The following is an 18,778-nucleotide window of genomic DNA, read 5'->3' on the forward strand; positions in this document are numbered from 1 at the left end:
TAAATTCTACATGATTGAAAATATTTAAGTGGTGCTAAAATTGTTGTGGGATTGTACATAATGTTAATAGCGATTATTCTAGTCAAAAAGACAAATGAACAAACTAACAAACAAGCTAGCTGATTTCCCAGCATTTGACATGTTTAAAGGAACTCAGATTCACTTTCACTTTCAGTGATTTTTCTTCCTCCCTCCTTCCCTCTCTTTGCCTCCCCCTTCTCTTTCTTCTTCCTTTCTCTCTCCTTGTCCCTCCAAATTCTCACCTTTTTCGTTCTATTTTTATTCTTTCACAGTACAGAGAAATGATTTTTAAACGATTCATGTCCACTTCTGAATTGCACAATTGCTTGCTAACTTTGTGTAACACAGTGGGGCTGGCAACTTCACAAAACAAACACTAATGGACAAAAAAGGACTGAAACATAAGAGAATGATTTCAAAACCACACCCTTTTCACCCTGCATTTTGAAACACCCACAAGAAATGGCACCATTTATCAATCTCTACCTGAGAAGTCCTGAGACCCTCCTCCCAAGAGCAGACCCCTCACTCCTGCTGGGCTGGTTGAGTCATCCCTCCACCCCCACCCCAGTTAGGAACTCTTTTAGTTTCACTTTCACTGTCTTAAACATAAATTAAGAGCGATCTCCTCACAAGTTCTCTGGCAAAAATCTGGAACTTCCCTGGTTTCTACTGGGTCTATGTCACAGTGCCTGTGAGAGAGGACAGAGCACTCTGCAGCCAGACTCAGAGGCAAAGCTGACCTGCATTGAAAGGCTGATTCTTCTCTAAAGGATTTCTCTTCAGGTAAGACAGAGGCAGGGGTGGAAAACTGTTTACCAGACTGCTGGTTTACCCTAACAAGAGGAGGCTGAAACCAGCACAGATGTGTGTGGCCCAGGGCTAGGTGACAGAGGCAGACTTTACCCTAGATGTCCCTGTCCCTACTAGGGCAAATTAATTAAACTCTGGGAAAGAAGACTTCACACTGAGAGCATAAATGTTTTGAGGTTCATATTGCTTTCTCGGTACCATTTTAGATCATTCTTACTATTTAATGATACTCAGACAAAATTCCTGAACTTGTTGCCAGTGTCTACCTAAATAAGTTAGGCTGCTTGGAATTCATAAAAAGAGACAGTTCCCCCACTGAAAATCTATTGAGCTACAATATCTTTGTGTATACTATTTTGAATACACACACGTTATTTATTCCTTGAGAACATCATATATGTCATGTGTTTTTGATTGTGTGTATATTCCCTACTCTTTCCTCCATCTTCTACCACCCATCCCTCACTCAGTTTCATGTCCTTATTTAATCAAGTCACTGCAGCTCATTGAAACGTGGGCATAAGGCCACCTAGTGGAATTCCGGTAACTTAACAGGGGCCATTTACTGAAGAAAACCAACCCTGGAGTCTGTAGCAGCCATTAACTGCCATTATCATCTCAGTTATGCTCTGGGCTTCCCGGTACTCTCACCAATCTATGGTAGAATTTTGATTGCTGGATTTTATGCATGTTTTCTTTTTTCTTTTGTTTTGTTTTCAAAATAGTGTGTCTGTGTAGCCCTGGCTGTCCTGAAACTCACTGTGTAAACCTGGCTGTCCTCAAACTCAGAGATCCATGTGCCTTTGCTTCCCAAGTGCTGGACTGAAGGCATGTGCCACTAACCACCCGCCTTTATGCAGGTTTTCTATAGGCAGCCACAGCTGCTGTGACTTTATGAGTTCAAAGACTATATCATGTTCCAGAAGATACTGGTTCACCTTAAAGCAATGCATATACTCCATGTGATATTTGTGGCATAAATACCACTGTGCACTGAAAGAAACCAAACCTTTGGGAGGAATTCTCAACTCTAGGGTAACATAGGAAAAATATGAGCTGTGTCTGGAAGACTGTGTGCTGGTAGAGAGTACCACAGCACTGGGAATGTCATGGAAGTCTACCAGCCAAGCACGGGATCCAGCTGAGGGAGCCTCAGTGAACACAGGGAACAAGCCAGGCAACAAACTAAGGAATGGTCACAAAGTCCTAAGTTACAAGGAATGAAATAATAAGTACTTAGCAGTCCATACTGATGCAACTGAATGAATGAATGAATGAATGAATGCAAGTAGGAACAATACTTCTACTTGCTGTTGAGCCCCCATTAATAAATATGCAGTATGATAAGAGTAGACAGTCCTCTGTAAGCAAATGCTAAAGTGGTTAATTTATAAACTTGAATTGTTAATAGATGCTGAAAGTAATGATGAAACTACATGAAGTATAGTGAAGTTGTATGTGCTGAGTGTCTTTCTAAAGGCTGCTTTAAATATATATATATATATACACATATATATACATATATATATATTCATACACAGATATACACATCTATATTTATACATATATATATCTATATATACATATGTATTATATACACACACACATCTGTACCTACACAATACTATATGTATCACAATACTATATGTATATACACCTATATCTACATACACACACACACACACACACACACACACACACACACAGAAGCAGTATTTGGTCATTTGGTAGTTCTTGTTGTTTTTGAGGAACCTCCATCCTGTAGCCACAGCAGTTAACATTCTTTTGTTTGTTTGTTTGTTTGTTTGTTTGTTTTGGTTTTTCGGAACAGGGTTTCTCTGTATAGCCCTGGCTGTCCTGGAACTCACTTTGTAGACCAGGCTGGCCTCGAACTCAGAATTCTGCCTGCCTCTGCCTCCCAAGTGCTGGGATTAAAGGCGTGGGCCACCACCGCCCAGCCAGCAGTTAACATTCTTAGCTGCAATTCATAACTCTTTCATTTCTACACCCTTAGAAGCACTTGTTATTGTTTTCTTAGTGCAGGATTATTCTCAGTGGGGTGAGATGGAACCTCAATGCATTTTTCACTTGTATTTCTCTGCTGATTAAACCCTAGACATTTTTTTCTAAGTATTTATTTGCTGTTCAAGTGGTAATTTTGATTACAAAATAGTAAATAGTTCTTGGCAGGTAGCCCCTTAATCAAGAGACTGTATTCAAAAGAGTACTATCAGAGCAAGTCATGTTCACACCATCCATCCTTTGATTTGATCAGTGATGATTGCAAAGTAACAATTCTATGACCTTCTTACCTTGTATATACTAGTCAAGTTAACATTAAGGAAAAAAACTAAAAAATTATCTAACTGAAGGGTACTCTACAAGGTAACTGCTATATACTCCTCTAAGCCATAAAGGAAGGGAGGATAAAGGAAGATTGAGGAGCTACTGAAGATGAGAAGAAGCTGAAGAGATGTGAGGATAAAGCAGGGATCCTGCATTAGATCAGGAAGCAGAAAAGGGGCGTTAAGAAGCAGAGGAAGTATAAGGCATGCAGCCTCATTAGGGCTGTTGTATAAATGCTGCAAACCCAGTCAGCCACTACACTCAGGATATGGAGGGTTCTGAGATTGGACAAAGCTGGGGAAATAGTATATGTCACCTTTTGAACCCAGTACATTAACTTTTCTGGTCCTCAATGAACTTCAAATTAGTTGTATTTAAATAGAAATAGTAAAACAATCTATAGGACAGCCATGCAGGGCTCCAAAACTCTTAGAAGTGTACATTTCAGAGAAGGAAAATTTTAGTACATAATATTTACTTCATCTAACTGACTAGAAATTGCAGTCCAATTTATCTTCTTCTTAGAGACAAAAAGAAACCACCCTGGACATGGCCTCAGAGATCCACATGTCGGAACCCATGTGCCTCATTGAGAACACTGAAGCTCAACTAGTGATCAACCAGGAGGCTCTGAGGATCCTCTCTGCCATTACACAGCCTGTGGTGGTGGTGGCAATCGTGGGCCTCTACCGCACAGGCAAATCCTACCTGATGAACAAGCTGGCTGGGAAGAGGACAGGTGAGTGCCACCAACAAATCTGTGCTTGGTTCCTTCTGTTCACTCATGTCACCAGCATCCTGAAAGCAGATGTGAGGAAAGAGTGTCAGAGAGAGGAGGACTAGGGAAGGATACTGCCTACCACCAGTGGAACTTCTTGCTGTTGAGTCATCCTTACCCATTGGGTCTTTAAACAGTACCTTTGCTTTCCAACTGAAAGGTATAGTAGGTGTGGTTTAGAGAAAGAACTAATACATTGAGAAAGTTAACTTCTTTTTTTTTTTAATTTTATTTTATAGACTAGGTTTCTCCATAGTCCAGGCTGTCCTGGAACTTGCTCTATAGATAGTCAGGCCTTGAACTCAGAGATCTGCCTGCCTCTGCCTCCCAAACGCAGGGATTAAAGGTGTGGGTCACCACCACCTGGCTAACTTCCTTAGGAATGAATTATAAAACATTTTCTAGACTGTCAACATAGGAGAAACAAGTATCTAGCTCTAAGAAATGAATATATTGATCAATATTAGATATTACAAATCCCCTATTTCTAGGCTAGGAGTTCAATCAATACTTGAAGTCGTTTTCTTTTTCAAATGTAACTATGTTATTTTTCAACTCAATATCATGAAGCACCTTCATTGACTGCCCTGCCCATCCCATGCCCATTCTGCTTTGCAGGCTTCTCCCTGGGCTCCACTGTGCAGTCTCACACCAAGGGCATCTGGATGTGGTGTGTGCCTCACCCCAAGAAGGCAGGGCAAACCCTGGTTCTGCTTGACACTGAGGGCCTTGAAGATGTTGAGAAGGTAAAAAATAAAAATACAAATCTTTCAGATGCTACTTGTAACTTGTCAAGAGTTCACCTTGCAGTACACACCCCATTCCTGCATTTATGCTTCTGAAATTTTAGATGTATGTACTATTCTTCAAGTTTGTCTAAGAGCTGAGAATAGCGGATCAGCCTTTAAATGATAGCTAACAATATTTGACTCATTCTTCTGTCAAATCAAAGTAGAATGTTTTGGTTGAGATTGTAATGACAACTTGAACTTGCCTATATGTGTTATAAACATGGCCAACTATTCAGTGTGGGACCATGATGCAAGTACAGTGTTGCAAATTATCAAAGAATTAATAAAATATGTTTTTTAAAAATAGTCATTTCCACAAAGGACTGTCAGTAAGAGAATGACAGTGCAAGATCTTCAACAATATCATTGTTTATGGAGAATCATGAGTTACTATCTGAGACAAAGAAAACTCCTATTGAAAGACCTTACTGTCACTAGTGCTAAAATGGCCCTTACCATACATAACATGTTCTGTGAGTGAAGCCCAGCATGCCAGTTTAGATTTTTGTAACTGACCAATATTATGACTTGTAAGTGTGAATGTCCTTCATACTCTCATATACATGGATGTACATTGTTGTATTTGAATTATACAACATAAATTTAAGATTCATAAAATCATTGTACAGGTACAAATTTATTATGTAGAAGAAATGACTTACCTTTGATGTCATAGCTGATGGGGGGACAGATAAAGGCCATTTGATGGACAGTCTCTTAGTCGCTCTTCTTCACTCACTGACCTGTAGGGTGACAACCAGAATGACTGCTGGATCTTTGCCTTGGCCGTCCTCCTCAGCAGCACTTTCATCTACAACAGCATAGGAACCATCAACCAGCAGGCCATGGACCAGCTGCAGTATCCTTTTGGTGTTCTCTAGCATCGTCCTAAACCTAGAAACAACAGCATCAATATGACATCAGTTAGATAGGCAGACAAGGACCTTAATATTTTCAAGTCTCTCATTAACAAATCCCTGATTCTCCTCATGTGAGTTTGCCTCACTTTTCACTACAAATTCAAACATCTTACATCATATATTGCCTTAGAAAGAGTGGTACACTGCTGAGAGCATCCCTATCTGGCTCGGTATCCTGCATTTGTCCAAATCTTCAACATGATTCAGAACCCATGTTCTCAATAGTCAGTGTTATCATTATCTCTAAATGTTAGTAGCATCCTGACTGCCCACTGAATGCTATAGGTAATATTTATCTTGCAAACTCATCAAGGGGTCTGAGCTGGAGATTACTCTTTAGCTGTACCTCCAGTGTCAGTTATTAATGTTTCTGCAATCTACAGCTTAGTCACTTTTTCATCCTCTGCCATCAGAAACATGGTGTCCTTTGAAGCCAGTACCCTCAAACCACACCACCTCCTTTTATCAAACCCCTAGGCCTAGCCCAAAAAGTCTTCCTTGCTGAAGATTTTATGTCTTGCTGTTTGGAGACTGTTAGCCAGTAGACACTGACTTTCACTATTCTCTCCTGGTTCTTCCTCCTCATATCATTCCTTCCTCTCCCTTCCCAATTACCAACCCTAAGTCACTATCAATGCCATTCATATCCATGAACTTAACCTCAGGTATCATACTGCCTTCTATGGATACTATGGATACTATGCTCAATCAGAAGTCAGATTATCTGATCCCTCAGCCACATTTCAAACATCAATTCTTTTCAGAACCACTTGCTTCTTGATCTAGAACTTCATCATTTACTAATATTCCACTTCCCTCTCTGGCTAACTGGTCCATTGCCTTTGAGGACTCTGAATGTCACAGCTCATCGCTTCCTGCACTTTTCTTCATTCTTTCCTCCTAATCCCTGGGCAATATTATTCTGTCTGATGGGTTTCTGTGCACTTTATATTTCAGTCACTATCAAATTTCCCTTTAAAACTGTGAGAGAATTCAATTTTTTCATATTCATATAGATCTTTAAGAGATGATTTCATCTCAAAATTTACAAAAACAATTCCCCAACTTTTCCCATTATGGCACATTCCCACATGTCCCACAAAGTTCCTCTGCTTAATACTTCATCTTGATCCTTTCCTTCATATCCTAGAAAGGATTCTCTCACATATGTTTAAAACTCTTATCAGCAGAGCTGTTTCCCTATAGCCCAGTCTCACTACCTTGCTCATTGTTTCTAGGTCTAATGCTCTTCCCGGAGAGTCTCACCTGTTGGATGGAATTCCAGTAGGGTGACTTTTTGAAATACTGCCATATCTATCTTCTCTACTCTCAAAATACACTGCTGGCTTCCTGCTTAGTAGAAAAAAATCTTAAAACTTCTTACTTTAGCCTTCAAACTTATATATTCTGCCACTTATTTCCTTAGTGATTTTACCCTATGCAGTGGAGTTCATACACGTGTTACATACACACTCATTCTATCACAGAAATTCTGACTACTATCTGGAAGAATGTTACCCAAACAGAAGTCTCAGATATTTCATTTCATTACTATTAATTGTGTTGTTAAGGCCTAGGTAACTGTTATCTAGATAGTCTACTATAAGAAAACTTTTTCATATGTTTCTGCTGTTACTAGGAAACTTTTGAATGCCAAGGTTAACTAGATATTCTGTTATGTTCTGTGCCCTTGGAAACCAATTATGATAGACGACAGTAGGACTGCTTTGTATAATTACCCACAATAATCTTGGACCTGAAACAACAACCAACACTTGCTGACCTATGTATAAGATTGTATAGTATTTGTCTTTATAAGCTGCCCCTGGAATGGACGCCAACATAAGACAGACACCTGCACCAATATAAGAAACTACTTAGAATAAGACTTACATTTTGAGTAGTGGTCTAGTGAATAAGTTCCCAAGACCTCCCAGGGACCTGACATCCTACTTGGCAGAAAGAGACCAGTACATGGCTAACACATCTTGGTTGGCAAGTTAAGACATAAAGATGAAACAAGTCTCATCCTGGTAGACAAATTAAGACATGAATATTTGACAAGGCAAGTCCCCTACCATGTGAGTCAAAAATGGGGTCCTGTGTCTATCTAACCACAGGGCTCGAGCCACTCATGGAGGTAGACACGGAACGTTTTGACTGTGCTCAACCCCATGGCCCTGGTGGGTGGGCATGCAGGACCCTCCCCTCCTGCTCTGGGGAAGGAGCAGACTGGGGTCCCTGTGGAACCTGCCAGAATTGGCTCAGGGTCCCCAGGAGTGCACAGAGGCCAAGGTAGACAAGTTCTCATGCTCTCATGCAGTTTTATATTTCAGAAGACCTGAGAAGAGAGTGGGGGATCAGCAGCCAGACTCTGGCCTGGGGATGAAGGGAAGGAAGAGGGCTCCAGCTGGTTATTGTGGGATAAGAGTCCTTGGCTTGCTCATCGGTGGCTTGGCTTAGGATGGTGGAAGCCATGGCTGGGAACACAGGGAGGGCTCCTGCAGGAGGTTAGACATGCAGCTCTTTGGAGGAGGACCTGCTCCATTGCTCCAGCAGTGTGGGTCCCGATGAGAAGAGGCAGTTCATGGTTTTAAGGTGTTTATTGTAGAAAGGCAGAGAGAGGGAAAAGAGTAGAGAAGCAGAGGCTGGACATGGCCATGTGGAGAGAGGGGGGATTTTGGGGGGAGCAGGACGGCAAGAGGTGAGAGTAAGAAAGTAAGAGCAAGAGTGTAAGAGAGGGAGGAAGAAGCAAGCAGCCCCTATTATAGTGGTCAGGAGCTACCTGCCTGTTGCCAGGTAACTGTGGGGAGGAGCATACCTGGCTTTTGCCAGGTAACTGTGGGGATGGAGTCCAGACAGAATACCAGGAGTTTGGGACATTGCCTATGTGACTAATGGCCACACAACTCTCTGTGGGGGAGGGGGCCTATGGGTGGCTGTAGCTGTGACAGGAGCCAGGGGCCCTGGAGGCGTGGCAGAACACCTGCTGTACCTTAGGGTCACCAGGGTTCAAGGCCTGTGCTCGTCCAGGGACCAGGCTGTATGTGCACAACTTACTGCCCCACACTGCCACAGCTGAATAACCCAACCAATGGGAGGAGGATAAGTATACAGCAAAGACATGTCCCTAAGGCAATCCTCCTTTCCTGAAATCTTGATTGGTGAAATAACTTGACACAGATGTTTGTAGATTTTTGTCTTAAAAACCCTTTAGAACCTGAATTCAATGTCATGATTCAGTTCCTGGCCAACCAGTCCTGGGGTGTATGCTCTATAAACTATCCTGGTCTGACTGAGATCAGCGTTCGTGTGGTATGTGAGGCACATCCTGGACCCCAACATGTGTGTGTTGATGCATATGAGCTGCTTCCTGAAACTAGAAGGATCACATTTCCTGAAACTTTAATTTCCCCAAATTGCAGGCTTTGGACATGGGTACTGGGGACTGAACTCAGGTCCTCTGCAAGAACATGAACTGCTCCTACCCACTGACCCATCTCTCCAGCGTCTCCACTGGGGCTTTCAGGGATGGATCCTCTAATTCTTTTACATTTCTGCTAACAAGTACTGCACAAGGCACATGAAGATCTCGTAGTAACTAGACACATACATTTATTCTTTAGCCTTTAGGCTAAGGCATTTTGCTACAAGAAGATGGTAGTAAATATCTGAGATTTTGAAATAATTTACTTATTGTTTTTGTTTCTGTTTTTATCTGTTACACCATAAACTCTATGATGGTAGCATTCATTCATTAATTTAAAAATGTATTCCCTGGGATTGCCTGATTTATAGTAGAGACTCAATAGATGTTGGTGAATGATTGAATCCTGTGAATGAATAAGCTAATGTCCTAGTTTGTTTTCTATTTCTGTGATGAACATTATGGTCCAAAACAGCTTGGAGATGAAAGGGTTTACACGCTACAGTCTATCATCAAGGATAATGCACAAACCAAGATGTAGAGGCCAGAGCAAAGATCTTGAAGGATTTCTTCTTGCTTCATGTACTTGCTAGGCTACTTTTCTTATACAGCCTGGAACTACCTGCATAGGGATGGCACCACATATTGTGGGCTGGGCCTTCCTGCATCAATCAGTAGTTGAGAAAATGTCTCCACAGACATGTCCACAGTCCTTGCTAGAGGTTACTTCTCAATTAAGGAATTTAATCACTCTTCCCAAGTGTCTGTAGTTATGTGAAATTGACAAAAACTGACCAACACAGCTAAACAAACAAACAAACAAGAAAAACACATTGATTTGGGGAAGCACTGGTAGAATATTTATCATAAAATGATAAACATGTTTTTCTAGTTTTCTTAACTTCGCATGCCAGCTATGTGACAGAGCTGACTGATCTCATCAAGTCAAAGTCATCACCTGATCAGAGTGGGATAGATGATTCCGCTAACTTTGTGGGCTTCTTTCCAACCTTTGTGTGGACTCTGAGAGATTTCTCCCTCGAGCTGGAGGTTAACGGAAAACCCATCACTTCTGATGAGTACCTGGAACATTCACTGACCCTGAAAAAAGGTACCTGGACTTGGTGAAATGTTCTGAAATGAGCGGAAAACAATTTCATAAATGTCATCTCTTCCCAGTTGGCAAAAGTCTTGAGTTTGTAGCAGTGTTATCCTAACTGGTGTTATAGGAAATGAAAACACAGCTTAGCAGAATCACTTGGACTCCATTTGAAATTTCACAAGCTACATCTTCTTAGAGAAAGGGTGTTTTCTTTCCCATTACTTTAAGTTTTTGTATTGCTCGTTCTTCATTAGCTTTTTTACGGCTTACCTAGGCTTTGCGAAAGTTACGGAAGTAGAAGAGTCATATATAGCAATAATTCATTGGAAGTTTATTGCATCTAATTCTAATTCTTGCAGGAGCTGATAAGAAAACTAAAAGCTTTAATGAGCCTCGACTGTGCATCAGGAAATTCTTTCCAAAGAGGAAGTGCTTCATCTTTGACAGGCCTGCTCAGAAGAAGCAACTTAGCAAACTGGAGACTCTGCGGGAGGAGGAGCTGTGTCGTGAATTTGTAGAACAAGTTGCAGAATTCACCTCATACATCTTGAGCTACTCTTCTGTCAAGACTCTGTCTGGTGGCATCATAGTCAACGGGCCACGTAAGTCATTCTTTTTACTTCTCACCTTGACTTCCCTTCTTTCTCACTATAGAGGATACTCAGGGAGCCACTTCAACTAGACTAAACATCATTAGTTGATGCCATTGAAAATGTAGTGCATGTATCACATGGTAGAATTTACTGGGCAATTAAAGCCATTTCTCACCATCTCATGTCTATAATAGCAAAAGGGAAAAAGAGAAAATGGCTAGAACCTAATTCAATCCTAAAAGCCTTCTCATTGTTCCCATGTATAAAAAGGATTAATAAAAGTCAGGAAAAGTGAAAATACCATATTTATGGAGTTTGCCACTAAGGGCTAAAACTTTCATGTACAAACAAAATGTTTAGTAATGACTTTAAAGAGCCAATTATTGAGTATAATGAGAGGTGAACAGATGTGCTTTCCATCATCCTTCCAACACAATATTTCCAAGGCAACAAACAAACAAACCCCCAAATTCACAGTGATATATAACAATTCACATAATTAATAAAAATAAGGAGCTGTTACTTGAGAGTCAGGTGTTTAGGCCAGTGGAACTTAAGTTGCTAGGGGCAGAGAACATGCTGTTCTTTAAGCTGATGGGTAAGGAGTAGATGAAAATGGGTAAGAGTCATCCAGAAGGACAGAGGGTAACATAACAGAAGAAGAAACAGAATAAATCACAACTTTGCAACTTCAAGAAAATGAGAGTCAGTTGACTGAAAGAAGAGAGTGGATGAGAGAGAGTGCCCCACTGAAGAAGTGTGGAAGGATGGTGTCCTGAAAGGACAGGGATATGATTTAAGGACATCACCATGGGTTCAAAGATCTATGGAGATTTTGGCAGGCAGGGATGTAAAGCTTTCTAGTCTATATGACTAGCTCTCTTGAGTGTTCTGCATATAACATGTTATGGTTCTCCAAAGGACAGGGCACATACCTGGAGTGTGATGTTTTTAGTCTGTCAGCAAAGCTCTGAGAAAACTTAGCTGATCCCCCTCATCAATGTACAGTTAGTGGGAGAGTATCTGGGTTGGTCTGTCATTATATAGCCAGAGATAGGAGAAGAAGGCATCAGCATTTAAAAAAAAAAAAAACCACAACAATGAAGTCAGCAGAAGTGACAAACCTCTCATTTTTTTCATTTTTGCTTTTTTTAATTGATTAAGAATGAAAGGACAAATGAATTCAAGGAAAGAAAGGAAATGGGGAAAGGGGAAGGAGGGTTAGTAAAGGAACTGGATTTAACATCACAGCTCTCCTTGCCCAGTATTAGAAGCCACAGAATCCAACATCTATCTTTCGAACAAATTAAGGAAGCCCAAAGCAGAGGGGTACATTTTATATCCTCTGGACTTCATGGTTAATAAACTATGATATTGCTGCTTTTTCTTAGAGACTTCTAAACACTTCTAAACGCTGTGATCAGTCTACTAACTGACAGCCATTTTCTTAACTTTGACTTTTGTAGGTCTAAAGAGCCTGGTGCAGACCTATGTTGGTGCCATCAGCAGCGGGTCTCTCCCCTGCATGGAGAATGCTGTGCTGACTTTGGCCCAGATAGAGAACTCAGCTGCAGTGCAAAAGGCCATCACCCACTATGAAGAACAGATGGATCAGAAGATCCACATGCCCACAGAAACCCTCCAGGAGCTGCTGGACCTGCACAGCCCAATTGAGAGTGAAGCCATTGAGGTCTTCCTGAAGAATTCTTTCAAGGATGTAGACCAAAAGTTCCAGACAGAATTAGGGGTAGGTGTGGTACCCAGAAATCATAAGACAAAGAAAGACAGGCACCATTTAAGGGATGAGTATTTTTTCTTAGTCTCCAAGGCAGTGACACTCAATGATGCACACATATTTATAGTAATTATTGAAATATTAGATACTTCTGAGAGCTGTGTTCTTAGCCATTGAGGGAATTGCACAAGTGCATTTACAAAGGATCATTTATTTGCTTTTTCATTATATATTTTTCATTCCTTGAGTGTTTTTAATCATATTCATCCTAATGTAGTTTGTATTCTTAAGGAATATATCATTGTTGCATTTCCCACTGGTAATGAGAAACTAATCATAAGATGTTTTGTTGTTTGACCAGTGGCAATGCTTTTTGGATTACAAAGGCAGGATTTTACAAAGGACATGTGATTTCATCCAGAGGTTCTGATAAAACAGTATAATCAATGTGAAGAGAAAATTGACTGCTCTCTAATCTAAAGGAGATAAGAGAGCTTCCATTTAGGAATTTTCTTAATGTCATTTGGAGAGATCGCTCTCTTGTTATATTTTCCAAACTCTAACGTGCTCTTTACATAATCTTCAGTATTTTCTTGGCTAAATGGTGAGAAAATACAGGTGAATATTCCCACATTAAAGGGCATTACATAGCCCATTACCCTTTTCTGGGTAATTCTATAGAGTTCCTCACACAGTCTGACAAGAGACCTCTTGAGACTGGTGTTGTTACTCTATCCTTATAGACAAGGAAACTTTAGTTCACTAATTACAAGGTCATGAAACCTCAAAGAATTGAGTTCAGGAAGTCCACACAGGCCTGCCTAGCTCTACATATTCCTTCAATTAAAGACTTGAATAGATAAAGGCTTTTCTCCTGAGAAGTGATACCTGTGCTCTGGGAATATCTCTGAAGCAGGAAAACAGGGATAAAGCCCTTCAGGAACCAAATTTGAAGTGTCAGATTCTATAGCCAGCACCCCAACTCCTTGGGGAGATTCTCCCGATAAAATGAAGAGCCTGTCCCCATTTAGACCTTCTCCAGTAGTCTGCTGTGTTATCTCTCACCTCTCAACCATCTTGTGATTTTTGTCCTTACCCAGAACCTGCTGGTAGCCAAGCGAGATGCCTTTATTAAGAAGAATATGGATGTCTCATCAGCTCGTTGCTCAGACTTGCTGGAGGATATTTTTGGACCCCTGGAAGAAGAAGTAAAATTAGGGACATTTTCTAAACCAGGAGGTTACTACCTCTTCCTTCAAATGAGACAAGAGCTAGAGAAAAAATATAACCAGGCTCCTGGGAAGGGGCTCCAGGTAAATAAAGTAGTTGGTATCATTTTGAGGGCTTGGTGAGGAATCTCTTCCAGATGCCAGTGAGAAGGAGGAAGATACAATGGTGTTGGTATAGAGTGTTCTTGTCTTGCATTCATCTAGGCAGACAGCCAACTATGAGACAGAAAGCAGATTTCTCCTTGGAAACACAACTGGACCTCTTAAAAAATGTGTGTGGAATTTATTCATTCACTCAACCATTTGGTCACCTAATTGTCTAAAATGATTTATTTGGCCTAGTGTGTCAAGAGCTTCTTGGGTTGAAAGAGACAAGATGATTAAAAGTAATGATGGTGGCAATATCAGTTAGCACTTAGATTGCTCTCCCTGTGTTTCAGAAATTGAGTCTCTTAATTCTCCCACCACCACACAATTCATGCATTATTATTAGTGTGTCTATAAAGGGAAACAGAAACTTTGGCACAGTGAAGCACAAGACTCACAGCCAATGAGCAGTACACCTTGAATGCAACTCCAGACAGCATTATCTGCATTTGTCAGGTCTAGACTACTCTGTGGTGGTAATAGAGTTTAACATTAGGTTTGCCTTTGTATTATCTACAAATAACAATATATTTTAAATGGCTGGATATTTCTTCTTTTACTTCTAGTCAATAAGTCAGGTCAGAACTCAGTGCCTCTATGGTGGCTCTACCAAACCTAATTGTTCCCAGACATCTTCCTCTCTTCTCCACCAGAACATTAGTCCAGCACCTCAATCTACAGGCTGTATCCATGCTTTAAGATAGCTGCAAGAGAGTCAGGCTCTACTTCAACTTTATACCCTGAAACAAAAAGGAGGGACAAAAGGACAACAGAATAGTGCACCAACTTCTCTTAAGATTTTGAAGATGCACCATGAGTTTTCTGATTATACACCTTTCACATGAATTTAATCCCATGGATATCCCAGATTTGAAAGAGATACTGTAATTTACTGTTTTGATAGATTATGAGGAAAAAATTAGCAAGTTGTTCAAAACTGTTAGAAAGACTACGGGCTATATACGGGATGGAACTTTCAAGCAACAGAAATAGTCCATAAAAGTAAATGAATGCATATTTCAGATTTAGCAAGAGACCTGATATTCTGGGAGGTAATGCACAAAATAAAGATTAGAAAGACATAAAGAAGATCTAGACAAGGAGCATCCTGGAGAAAAATGAAAAATGTCTGATGTTCTTTTGGATGAACTATAGTCATCTTTGAGCATTGGAGTAATAGGAGCATTCTTAAAGTGACATGGCAAAATTATAGATACTCCAAGATAAATGATCTGGCACAGTAGTTTAAGCCGATGCAAGTATATGGCTGTGAGATGTGGATGCAACAGAAGATAAGCAAAAGGCTAATGTTACATTTTTGAAGCTAAAACTGACATGATCAACTCATAGTTACATGAGATACGTGAAGAAGATAAGAGAAAAGATCAAAGATACCAACTAGCTAAAAAGAGTTAGGAAATACTAAAAGATAGGTCTGGGAAAGGATTGTATGGGGGGGGGGTAGTCTCTAAGTCAATTCTAGCTTCATTAAACTTAGGACGCTATTTGGATTGCTACATAGCAATTCAATTAATGATTGAAATCAATTAACATCAATGTCAATTAACAGACACATTGCCTTGTCTCCAACTTATTCTATACAACTAGGCAGAAGCGATGCTGAAAAAGTACTTTGATTCCAAGGCAGATGTTGTTGAAACACTTCTACAGACGGATCAGTCACTCACAGAGGCAGCAAAGGAGGTAGAAGGTGAGAGCTGCTGAAGCCACTGCAGATGGTGGAAGCTATTGACATGTTTAGCAATATTGGTCCATATGGAGTCCTCAGTTGTGGGGAAGAATTACAAGCATCATTCATGGTGTTCTTCTATGAACTGGCATACATGGATATCTGTTATTAGTTGGTTATTCTATAAAAAAAAAGTTGCCACAAAAATTTTATGAAGATAAGAGAATTTTTTTCTTTTATTTATTGGATATTTTCTTTATTTACATTTCAGATGCTATTCCCTTTCCTGGTCCCCCCTCTGAAAAACATCCTCCCCTCCCCCCTCCCCCTGCTCACCAACCCACCCACTCCTGCTTTTTGGCCCTGGCATTCCCCCACATGGGGACACACAGCCGATAAGAGAATTTTTTAAAGGGGATAAAAATCAAAAGAAACTCATAAAATGTAATCTTTATAATCCTTGCTTCCCCTCAGAGGAACGTGCGAAGGCTGAAGCTGCTGAAGCTGCAAACAGAGAGTTAGAAAAGAAGCAGAAGGAGTTCGAGCTGATGATGCAGCAGAAGGAAAAGAGTTACCAGGAGCACGTGAAGAAGCTGACTGAGAAGATGAAAGAGGAACAGGAAAAGTCATTAGCAGAACAGGAAGCCATCATAGCTGCTAAACTTCAGGTAACATACCACATCATCTCAGTGCATTCCTGTGCCCCAATGAAAAATAAGTGTATCAGAGAGCTGGGAAAACATCTTCGTAGTTAAGAGCATTTATCTCTCTTGCAGAGGACTCAGGTCTTGTTCTCAGCATCCACACAGTGGTTTACAACAGTCCATAACTCTAGCTCCAGGGAATGGGACCTCCTCCTCTCACCTCTGTGGACACTGCATATATGTAGTACACTTACATACATTTAAAGCAAAACATTCATCACTTAAAATATCATGAACAAATCTAAAAATCAAGAGAGATAACCAAAATGCAAGTTGATCATCAGGCTGAGGCAGGAAGATGACTAGTTCATAGTCAGCCTGGGTTATGAAGTAAGACTTTCACAACGAAGACTCCTGCAGTACAGTAAATGGTTCAGATACTCTGACATCCCATCATTGCTTAACTCCAGCCCTGTCCAGTGAGTAAGAGCTGTTAATGCATGGATGAAACCGTTTATTAGGCTGTCCACAGACAGTGGCTAGGAATTGCCTAAGTATCTTCTACTTATTTCCATTTAATAATTCTAGACTGTTATTGGTGTGTGTGAATGCTAGATGGGGACATTGTAATTTCAGGAGATGTGAGGTAAGTAATACAATGTACAGCTTGTTTTCGCTACTGAATGGAACTCAGAGAGAATTCATTTCTGCCACACCTAGTATGACCTTGTCTCTAGAAGCACCCCTAACCATCTAACAAGTTCATGGGTTAAGAACCAGAATTGCAGCACTTTGCATTCCTCTACATCCGTGCTGAGTCTCCATGATGGTCCAGAATTTCCTGTGAGGACTGCAGACCCCAGTTGCTTCATTATATTTCTGTCACCCATTTCTGTCACTAACATGTTGGGCATGTACTAAATCCCTTGACTGAACACCTACCCTGAATCTGATTCAGGTAGTAACCTTTCATTTTGTTTGAGCCCATCTTTATCACCTTCTTTTATGTGTTTGAGAATCTGCACCACACAGCTCAGAGATGAGGCAAAAAAGAACAGACAAGCTGGTGCTGATTTTATAGAAAACTATGTTTTACATGAGTCAAATGACATAAGAACTTGACCTGAGGGTTGTAGGCTCTTGGTGTTTTAGAACTGTCAGGCTACATTTCTAAAGCTGGAGAGAGCAGAGGAAACCAATTATAAGCTTTGGTGGGAGACAAGAGGGGGCGGGCGGGGGGGACAGACAGCAGAGAAAGACAGAAAGAGGAAGAGGATGTTAGAGGTGGAAAAGGCTTCAAGAAAAACACCAAAATCCTCAAGGGTTTAGTGTAACTACTAATGGAGAGTGTGACACACTGGGGAATGTGGAATGTGATCTGAGTTCAGCCTCCATTTCTGTTTTAGGAACAGGAAAAATTTCTTAAGGAAGGATTCGAGAAGGAGAGCAAAAAACTTATTCAAGAGATTGATACCCTGAAGCAAAACAAATCATCTGGGACGTGCCCTATACTCTGAAGGCCCAAGGCCCACACCTCTCTGCCAAGCTCTCTCCATCACACACTATGTTGACTGAGCACCTTCAGACTTTGAAACAACTGCTTATGAAACTCGATTCACCTCAGCTCAAAATCAATAATACGCGACTCCATTTTGGGGTCACTGTCTGACCACTGGGCACTGTCAGAGGAAGTCCCTCTGTGTGCAGAATGCATGTATGAGCAGAGGTTCAGTCACCTGTATTACAGGTACTCTCGGCCTTCATCATGCCCAGCCATATGTTTCTCCTGTATAATCTTAAGTGTTCCTCTTTCCTACAGATAGCTTCTGTAATCACAGAGCCGGCACCTTTTAACTAACTTGCAAAACGAATTCCCTTTCATTTCTCTGAGGACTTTGACATTTTTCTACAGTTTTTCAAAACCTAAATCCCATCCCGGGTTTCCCTTTTATCTCCCCACTGTGACAACATGTCTTGAAATTACTCAGGACAGATGTCTTGCAAGAGCACAAGTTAATAAAAATGATTAGCCCACTGTAATTGTTTCTGAATGTGTATTATCATGTGTGGTTCACTAAGGAAATAAAAGAATGTTCTAATAAACTAAAAAGTTACTAATTTTTATGCCATTTGGTCGTATCCAGGGTCCCTAACTCTGGGATATTAAAGTGTCTATTCTATTTCATAAGAATAATGGCAGCAACCAAGGATAATGTTGAAGTCATGATTCTCGTCATGAAAACACAGAAACAAAAATACCTTTTGTATGTACATTTTTAGCTGGTGCTCATATCAAACCCGGGGCTATGGCAATGCATTTTGATTAAACATTAACTCACCAAATAACAACCATACACGTAATGTTCCCTTGACACAGGTTTGAATTCAAGGTGTTGGCACTATGTGTGCTCATAGAAATGTCTCAGCATCTACAGCTAAGGAATCAGGAATCCTGTGTGTTTCTGTGTGAGATCAGATGCAGGCCTCAAGATGCTCCTGAATGAATAGCACAACAGGAGAGTTGACAACTTAGAACTGGAAA

The 18,778-nt window shown here is 40.6% G+C and overlaps 1 protein-coding gene across 1 annotated transcript; it reads left to right on the forward strand.

Annotated features, from left to right (window-relative positions):
- The first annotated feature begins 453 nt into the window (after nucleotides 1–453).
- LOC110290791 (guanylate-binding protein 2) lies at nucleotides 454–18,346 on the forward strand. Its single transcript, XM_029475563.1, has 11 exons — nucleotides 454–807; nucleotides 3,708–3,919; nucleotides 4,577–4,704; nucleotides 5,499–5,608; nucleotides 10,011–10,207; nucleotides 10,558–10,800; nucleotides 12,258–12,538; nucleotides 13,627–13,839; nucleotides 15,511–15,613; nucleotides 16,067–16,260; nucleotides 17,643–18,346. Exons 2-11 carry the CDS (start codon nucleotides 3,730–3,732, stop codon nucleotides 17,751–17,753), a joined length of 1,770 nt encoding a protein of 589 aa, XP_029331423.1. The 5' UTR covers nucleotides 454–807; nucleotides 3,708–3,729; the 3' UTR covers nucleotides 17,754–18,346.
- The last annotated feature ends 432 nt before the right edge of the window (nucleotides 18,347–18,778 follow it).

Source organism: Mus caroli, chromosome 3, assembly GCF_900094665.2.
Source record: "Mus caroli chromosome 3, CAROLI_EIJ_v1.1, whole genome shotgun sequence".
Classification (NCBI taxonomy): domain Eukaryota; kingdom Metazoa; phylum Chordata; class Mammalia; order Rodentia; family Muridae; genus Mus; species Mus caroli.

What these genes read in the sequence shown, in the direction of transcription:
- LOC110290791 (XM_029475563.1), top strand. Translation starts at nt 3,730, where the DNA reads ATGGCCTCAGAGATCCACATGTCGGAACCCATGTGCCTCATTGAGAAC. An exon ending in TTCACTGACCCTGAAAAAAG is followed by an intron (nt 10,208 to 10,557) that starts GTACCTGGACTT and finishes TAATTCTTGCAG; the next exon opens with GAGCTGATAAGAAAACTAAA. An exon ending in CATCATAGTCAACGGGCCAC is followed by an intron (nt 10,801 to 12,257) that starts GTAAGTCATTCT and finishes TGACTTTTGTAG; the next exon opens with GTCTAAAGAGCCTGGTGCAG.